This window comes from Acanthisitta chloris, unplaced genomic scaffold, assembly GCF_000695815.1.
Source record: "Acanthisitta chloris isolate BGI_N310 unplaced genomic scaffold, ASM69581v1 scaffold40250, whole genome shotgun sequence".
Taxonomy (NCBI): Eukaryota; Metazoa; Chordata; class Aves; order Passeriformes; family Acanthisittidae; genus Acanthisitta; species Acanthisitta chloris.
Genome location: NW_008652995.1, coordinates 9,724 through 19,192, shown reverse-complemented (window position 1 = coordinate 19,192; position 9,469 = coordinate 9,724). Strand labels below are relative to the sequence as shown.

The 9,469-nt window shown below is 38.0% G+C and overlaps 1 protein-coding gene across 1 annotated transcript in view; it reads right to left on the bottom strand.

Annotated features, from left to right (window-relative positions):
* Positions 1–5,110: 5,110 nt before the first annotated feature.
* Positions 5,111–9,469, bottom strand: part of TMEM106B (transmembrane protein 106B) — an 11,200-nt gene continuing 6,841 nt past the window's right edge. The window contains exons 6-7 of the mRNA XM_009079071.1: positions 6,458–6,511; positions 5,111–5,756 (exon numbers count right to left, since the gene is read on the bottom strand). Of these exons, the coding sequence (XP_009077319.1) occupies positions 5,618–5,756; positions 6,458–6,511 (193 nt within the window). The 3' untranslated portion in view covers positions 5,111–5,617. The remainder of the gene's footprint in view (positions 5,757–6,457; positions 6,512–9,469) is intronic.

Below are 9,469 nucleotides of genomic sequence, written 5' to 3'. Positions count from 1 at the left end.
AGAGTGTTTGAGCAATGGGGTGAGGGCCCACCTGCTGGCAGGGGTCAACTCACCACAGCAGCCCAGGTTTGAACTCGGCTACTGTAGTAGTTCAGTCAGACAACACTAATTCATTCACTTACGGTGTTTAGCTTTCAGATACTCCAGTTTATTACATACTTAACACAACAAAACATAGTATCAAAAAAAGAGTAGATTGCAAAGTTTTCACATTATGGAATGCCAATAATTAGAAAAATTGAAGTAATACCATTAAAAATACTCGAAAGTTAGTGGAAAAATATGGTGAGACAGGGGAAAACTTGTCAGACAGGGAAGGAAGAGAGAAAAATATTCAGTCAGTTGAAAAAGAGAGATACATGATCCAAGCTTTTTTAAATAGAAAATTTAATATCATTCTTTGAGTCAAACAATCCTGTCTAGAAACATATATTCATAATGAAGTTAACTCCAGATTCTGAACCTCTAAATAACAAGATCCCTTGTCCCAGTTAACTCAAATTAATATAGCTCCCATGTCCTGTAAGTCATTCCAAAATACCCTTTGACTTCTAGAGTGTTTATCATGCCTAAGTGGATAAATTGTTTGCTACACAGTTACAAGAACATCTTAAGTTACAAAAATAGTTATCACTCATTAATATTTCTATACATATCTCAAGCTATTATATGCACACTGTACAGTGGATGTTAACAGTAGTTAAATTTGCTTCCTTAAACAAAACAAAAACAAAATCGCTGACAGATCCAAAATATTCAGGCACCATAACACACTTACATGTCTGGTACTAAACATCCCTGCCCATGCAAAGCAAAAGCAGTCTCAGCACCCAGGAGACATATGCATCCAGACTGTAGGACCCTTATGATGGTTGGTGGAAGGACAGTATAAGGGTCAGGATGTTTCTGTCACCACTCTCTCCCTACACTGCAGGGCTCCACACAAAGTGTGCACCTTCCAGGCAGACAGCTGTTAGGACAGCAGAACTACCCCAAATTACCCCTCTGGAAATAACCAGAATTCTCCAGCTAAAGAGAAAATAGAGAGGCGATTTCTCAAGTAGAACACACATGGGGTGTTTGCCATAGCCAAATTATTGTTTTCAGCATGTTTTGGCTGGGTTTTAATCCTCCTTCCCAGGGCCAAAAGAAAAAATCTAGACTTTTTGGCAGGATCAGGGCCATCACTAACAAATATTTTGCAGACTGCAGTAGTCTATTACTGAAGTATATTGGTTGCACTTGCATTACTTATCTTTTCCCTTCAGAAGTAGCAGTAAGCCTAGAAGCATTGCTAGGGTTGTGGTATTTTGTTAGGCAAGTGAAAAATAAACTTCTTAGAGGTACCCACTGCTACTTACTCACCATTGCTTACTCATCTCTTAACTCTCAAAGTCCAGTTGAAATGATGTTAAGCTTCACGCAGCTGTTCAACTCTGAAACACGTCTGGGAACAGATGTTCCACTACAGATTTGGGAAGAAAACAAACCACAACTACCACTCTCAAAAAGAAAAAAAAAAAAAAAAAGGAAGCTGTAAATGCTGAATAAGAAATTTCAATCTCTCCTAACATTTTCTGAATCTAGAGATTTCTCTCATACCACTCCAAGCACCATCCGTTCCATCACGAGGGCACAACACTTCAGGCAGAAGGTTAAAGACCCTAATGGTTCAACTGAAGCTCTTCAGAGATTTGGTGGTTACATGGTTCCCACACACACTTCAAGGACAGTTTGAAGCAAAGTTAACTAAGGCATGTACTTAAGTCTGCCAACATCAGGCTGCAAAATATAAACACTACAATGTTAATATCAAGGTCATGCACACATCAGAAGTGCATTAAGAACTTCAAAGCTATACTGCACAGGAGAAAAATACTTATAATTGTCTTCACAAAAGATTAAGCAACTATTCCCTAAATATCAAGATGAGTAAAGAAATTATGAATGAGCTTCTACAGGTCTTTCCCCACACCAGGAATTCAAGAGTGAGTGTCAGGTACTACATTTTTCAGTAAGAGTTCTTCCCTTTCAATCTCTCCAAACAAGTATTTGATGGTTAGATCTTTGATGGTTTGGTAGCATTATTCACTCATTCATTTATTTTTAAAGAAACTTATTTAAAATGTACAATAATTTTACTCTCCAAACAGCCAACATTTTTATATATTTAAATGTGCCATACTTAAGTTATAAATTTGAAAATTTACAGTTATTCTATACAGAATACATTAAGCTGAATTTTCAATAGTGCTGTAACAGCGCAACATCTGGACCACTGTTTTAAGAGTTAACTAACAGAGCTTCCATTTTTAAAGTGCAACAGGTTTTGGTACAGGAATTGCTACAGAGAATTCAAGTGAAGAGAACTCTACTAGAAAAAAACACACTACAATGCAAGTATAAAGGTTTTGATAGGACTTGAGGATTATGGGGAAGTTACAAGTGAAATATGAATCACTTCGGAAGTCCTTCAGAAATTACCTTACACACAAGACAAACCAGGGAAAAAAATACAATTTGTCAAGCTGACTTTCTGGAGAGAATTTGTACTTCTTGATTTATAATGAACTGAAAGACTTGCCTTTTTGATTTTAAAATCAAGATAAAATGATTGTGGAAAATGACAGGTCTGTCACTTGGATCCATTATGATACCTTTTCTAGAAAGTTACACAAGTTAATACAGAGTTCCCTTGCTCCCTTTGCATGTTTCCAAGCTCAGTCACATAAATCAAGCCTAAAGTTAAATATTCACACAAATGTTTACCTGCTTATGTAATGAGATGTTATATTAAAATCAGTAGATAAATTAAAACACTTGCCTTGTTTGGTCAGTAATAAGCTGACAGTTGTGCAAAGACATACTAGCACACGCAGAACCTTAAGTTTTTTATTCTCCTGTTACTGACTTAATTTGAGAATTCAATAGGATCTTTGAACCACACTCTCTTTTTTAAGATGAGAACTTTGTCATTCAGTAAGTCTGCCACAAATTGATGGTGTTAAAATTTAAATTCTTTAGATATCCAAGATGACAAAAATTGCGTTCTATCTTCCTCCTTCTGACACATATGTGGAAAGAATAATTCCACTCAGTTCTTAAATTTGAATTAGCCAATACCAAGCACTTCATGCAAGGATAAGATCCACAGATTTAAGCATGTATTTTGCTCAGCATGTCTGCCAAAATTTCAAGTCAGTCTCAACACTGCACAAAGTGTAACCTCCCCCTGCTTGTTCAAAAGCAGCATCTCACTAGTGTCACCAGAAAATATTATCATGGTGCCATTCTAGTTATTTTAGCTTACCTTTCACCCTTGGAAGAAAATTTTGTTTTAAATCAAAGCAAAACTCTGCCTAGAGCTGTTTTCTCCATTTTCTATTTCAAAAAAACCCCAACCAACCAACCCACAAACAAACACAACCAACATTCCAGGTGTAAATATTTCGGTCTAGAAGAAAAAGCCTGTGTCATCTGCTGGCTGACTTCAGATATGGCATGATTTAAACCAGAATTCTCTCCCTACTGTCCAACAGAAGCAAATCTTGCTATAACAGGAAGACTTTATCTCTCTGCTTCTAGCCAGCTCCCCACTATCAGCTCTCTAGCTGTCACCTATATCTATTCAGATGATCAGACAAGCTTATGCATGCAATTTAGCAGCCAAAGGACTGAACCTCATCTATACCCTAGAAAGACTAGTCAATTGTGAACTAGCTTGCAAGCTGTAATGAAGACTGGTACTTTTAAGGGACCAAATTCAAGACTAATTTTCAGAATATAACTGCAGTAAGTCATCAGAATTGACTACTCCAGTTCCAGATGTTCTCAAAGCCAAAAGCTAACATCTTCATCTTATCAACCACTACATGAAATTGACAGTCCAGGTTCCAGAAGTTTTTATAGGTGCTCAGAGTAGGTGCTCACAGCAATTCAAACAGAGGAGGGTGGTGGTGGTTTTTTTTGGTATGGTTACTTAATGCCTTTTTAAAAAAAATTTAAAAAATCAGTCTTACATCATCAATATTCTTTTCCCCACCCACCCCCTTAGGTACATCTAAGAGAGGCTGGTAAAGGAAAGAGTAATATAGACACGTATCATCACTGAACACAACAGCATGAGATTATTAGTGGCAAGAATTTACTCAGCAGCCTTTTTCCATAGTGTTTATTGCTAATTCATTTTGTGTAGCTTATTTTCAGGAGATGGGCAGCATAAAACCTGCAACATCCATTAAAAATATATATTATTCATTACAATGCAACAGTCTCAAAATTACCCTCTTACAGCTGCATCTTACCTAATTCAGAAATAATACAACCCTGATCTAGTTAATTAAAAAGTTTTGTACCTAACCCTAAGAACAGTCAGTCTTCAGGAGTCAAATGCAACTTTGGACCCAAAATTTATAATCACCATGAACAGAAACAATCCTGGAAATTCTCACTGTGCAAACTATCCTACAGAAACTATTTAATGCTCTAAGTCAGTCTCATGAGTACATCAGCATTTACTTTTACAGAAAGAATTGCTTTATTTTCCGTTACATGAGACTGATGTGAACTGTGAATGCTCCGGAGACTGAGAGAACTACTGCATTTACTTACTGAGCCTGCACATGAAATAAACACAACCCAACATATTAACACTTAGTTTAGATACACAGTATATTAAAACAATAAATATCCTGAAAATTTACATCAAGCTCTCCAAGCCCGTGCTCAGCTTCCCACCTAGTCTGAATTGCACAATCTTGATTTGATTAGCTGTTCTCAAAAGTTTACTAGAAAAACATATACAGACACTGGCAAAGCCTTTACTTATTAATTTTCTACAGTCTTGAATTTTTCCTTTGTCAGTAATTGTTCTGGGGGTTGATTTTTGTTTAGTTTTAAACCCAACTTTAAATCTAGCCATACACATTCTCCTTATTAACTTCTTGAAGGAGCAGGAGGAATATGAATGAAAAGATGCCAAGATGCCAGAAGTTGCACATTCAAGTACAGTGTCATCCAAGAGAGCTTTCCTGGCTTTCACAGACTGCATGTTACCTCTAATGATGTATAGCAAACAAAAGGTAGGATCCCAAAACAAAGAACTACTGCCACTGCATTATTAACAGAAGTTTCACACCCAGATACACCTCAAAGTAATCTTGTTATTTAAGTAGTAATACTGGCATCTTCATTTGTCAAATATCAAGAACTGAAGTATAAACCTAAAATGTATGAGTATAATCTTTTTAAAATGCTCATTAGTGACATTTCACCTAAACACAGACACACACACAGTTACTCTAAGTCAATGTACCACACTGTAAGGGAAGGTCCCAATTCTGTTCAAGAATCCGAAATTCCCCCTCTCCCTCCCACCACCCAACTTGACAAAAGTGCTTACAGTAACAGAAAGCAAACAGAAGGGGAAAACACAACATTTAACAAGTGCATCTATATACATTTTGCACCTTTTCCCTCCTTGCATCTAAAGTGAACAGGTCACCATGTTGGCTAGGCTGTACATGCATGTACTCTCCCCTTCACGCAGTACCAGTTCTATCCAAAGGATCTCTGCAAGCACCAACAGCAGTCATTCCACACCAACTAACAGGTGCTTTTACTGTGGAGGCTGAAGTACATTTAAATACTCTGACTGGCCCAGCAGATAGGTCGTGTTTCCTCCACAGTCCACATACTGGTATCTCTCCTGGGATATTTGCTCAGAGTGGCCAAAGTACGAGGTTGTCACTGTCACTCTTAAAAAGACAAAAGAGAAGAAATTTTGAGTTTCCTGTTCTAAAAAAATCAGTGGGTTTATATTACTAGGATTTGTAAGGAAAGAGTTTTGGAACAAAATATGTTTTAAATAAAGTTAAAAACATGGGTAATTTACCACTATAGATTTTGTCCACAAAAGACTTTCGGTTCCCCAAAAACAGTACACACTGTTTTTCTAAAGACAGTGGTAAAGCTGAGGTTTCCCCATTAATACCTTGCTTGGCAAGGTGATGAGGAAAAAGCAAATGATTAGACAAGCCACAGCCGTGGTAGGTCTAGCCACCACTGCTGCCTCCCCACAGCACCATAAAAAGCAGTCTCTGATAGAATACTAAAGTCTGTAACTCCTTCAGGACCACAAAGATCTCAGCATGTTTCAAACAGTGACTGATATATAAACTCATTCAAAGTTGAGACAACAGTAGCTCCATGGCTACATCCCAACTGCAGAGCAGATACAGGAATAACTGTTGTGCCTATTTGATTGTTTTTACATAACCAGAATCCAACAAAAGACACAGTCAGTTTCAACAACTATGAAGCTACTAGATTAGAAAGCAAGTTGACTTCATTTATCTATGATACAAGGACTCCAGGATTAAGTATCTGAGTCATATTTCAATGAGAATTACATGGCTTCTAAAGTTGTTTCCAATAAATAGGAAGTTTCCATACTTACTGCATCATCACTACTATGTTATGTACTTTGATAGAAGCTAGAGTACAGAAGTCACTGAAAAAAAAAAAGCAATTGTTAGATCTGCATCAAACTTTTCCAGGTAATTACCTAAAAAGACAGACTTGTCGCTTCAACTGGAAATTCTGTTCTGTGTCTATACAGACTATAGAGTTGCTAGCAGTGGCAACTACAACGCCTGTTGGAAAACACTGCCAGTGACTGTATACTCAGGCCTATGTTTCTATACAGTCTTGCTTTCACAGGAACTATCTTTACATGTCCTTGCTTTCATGCAATACTTGTCAACAGAAGTGTCCTGTGAAACAGCGTGCACTGACTTTCAGAAGCTAACCAAAGTTAACCTGAACCATTACATTACAGCCTGTCAATACCACTTTGTCACTGACAAAGACTTTCAGTGTGAAGGGATACAGACATAGTTTGCTGCAATTCAACTGCGTGTGGAATTTATATATAGAAAAGAAACTACAAGAAAAGATCATTGTTATGCCAACTTCAGCATGTAAAGTATACTTTTCATGTAAGCTCAACAGTTTCTATAAAAACCCAACCAAAGTATCTTGAAGTCTTGCTATTCTTATTAATGTACCAAGAACTTGGGAAATTCCCTTTTCTTTTTTCCTCACTCATCCACTTCTGTATTATACAAAGTGACCTTTAACCAATATAGAGAGATTCTGAAGTACAGGTTATAGCTCTTTTGCAAGATAACTTACATTTTCTAACATGCACCTACATACCAGTTATAAAGAGCACCATGTGAGCACATACTAGCTCCCACTTAAATCAATTGCTCTTGGCTACAAATTTATCAGCTCTAGAAAGAAAGGTATGTGACCAGTGCAGTAAGATTCCATGGCAGCCACCCACAATATTTGCACACCATTGTCATTCTTTCCCCCTGCACCAACAAACTCATGATATAGTATTAAGCAGTGAATGAATACAGATGATTCAAATTGTATGAAAATACAAATAAAACAGTTTGGTATTAAAAACTGGTTTATATTGGTATCTGCACTAATGACAAATATTTTGATTTTTTTTCCCCCGCTAGACTTAAAACAGGATTTAGTTAGACCATAATGCCAGATAGTCTCAGTTAAGGCACTTTTCTAAAAATAGAGACAAAAAAGCCAGCTTGTATCCAACAGCACATACTGGCTGACAAGCAGAGAAGTGCAACATGAATATGATGGTGTTTTTTTAAGTCCAGATTGTATGGAAATAAATCTGCTTTAAACACAAACCAACCAAACCAAAAAAATGCCATGAAGCATCACATAGCACAAAACTAGCTAGGAATCTATGTTGAAGGTGAACTCCACATTGAGCCAGCTCTCAAAAATAAATGTAGAAATGCCCTGTATGATGCTGATTTCATCATACAGGTCAGCTGAATTCAGGTGACTGTATACAGACACATCAGGTCTCTAAGAATCTCAGGCATTCAACCTAAGCTGATTTTATAGGGGACACACTCTGGGATCCAAACAACCTGGAAGCTATTGTTAGCGTAGAAAACACATAATCATGGAATGATTATATGGGTGCTTTTATTGAAGAGCTCTGGGAGTCGGGGTACAGACCCAAATCTGACTCCGACATGGTTCTGAGATGGATACATTTTTATACTCTTCTCTTACATAACCATGGTATAGTCATATGTTAATCATTACTTTGCTATTGTTCTATTGATTTCATCCAAGCATGATTCGAGTTCTCTTTCATCCTTGTTATGCTTCACCCAAGCATGAGTTTCAGTCCCCCTTCCATCATTGTTGTATTTCACCCGAGCATGAGTTCGAACCCCCTTTTCCATGATGGTGGTATAATTATCTGTTATTTAGGGGGTACGTACAGGTAGGTACCCAGGTGTACGTGCACAGGTACACATCGACCTGCTAAGATAATAATCACTCTTCTCATTAAGGCCTATTCTAGCTACCTTGCCACTAAGGCCTACTTTAGCTACCTTGCCACTGAGGCCTACTTCAACTACCTTGCCACTAAGGCCTACTTTAACTCCCATGATTTAAGAAACATTTTATCCCATGTTATCACTATGACTAATGCAAGACCTATATTAAGTAGCTGCGGAAACACTGAAATGTGATCCACTGTACAACCCCCAAGCTGTAACCCACAACACTATCTGTATTACAAAGATAAGCTCAGGGCCTTCACTGGAAGGTTAACTGTTTGTGTGTGGAGAAAAAACCCAAACAGAAACAAATACAAAACCCCACAGCTAAAGCTACCTTGGCTCACTTGCTGAAGCTCACTTGCTGTTTCAATGGCTGCTCTATACAGCAAACCCAAGCTTAAGACTCACAATACAGGGAAGGAGCAGAAACTCAACACCACCGTCACCAGCTCATAGAGGCCAACTAATACCAACTGTGTAACATACAGAAAATACTGAGAAAATGAACAACTCTAGTTGTGTGGCTCATATTCAGTTTAGTACATTTCAAACACATCACAACAAAGCTAGGGAATGCTACTACTAGAGTCTTGCTGTATCAGCCTGTACAACTTAGGTCCTTAACTGACAAACTTCTGTAGCCATGGGGCTCTTATTACCAGTTATAGCCCATGCTTAGCATCACTGTGTTGAAGCAACAAGTATTCTGACGTGTACAAGTCACCTATTAGTCTCCAATTCTAGCAACATTCTCAAACACTTGCTGTCCTGAAGGAGGGCAACTCCACCTTACAGGCTGCTGGCACCAACACAACAGTTTCTCTGTCTCTACTTCAGGACTGCACAATCTACCTCCAAGCTGGACCAGCAAATGCATCATCAGTCTTCCATACTATTGGTAAGGCTGCAACTATTTAACAGAAGAGCCTGAAACGCATTCACAGTTCAGGCCATACACAGAGCAGTCTTTGCCTGTCCATATCTCACTTCACATCTGTCGTGGTTTAACCCCAGCCAGCAGCCAAGAACCACACAGCCTCTCACTCACTCCCCCACCAACGGGA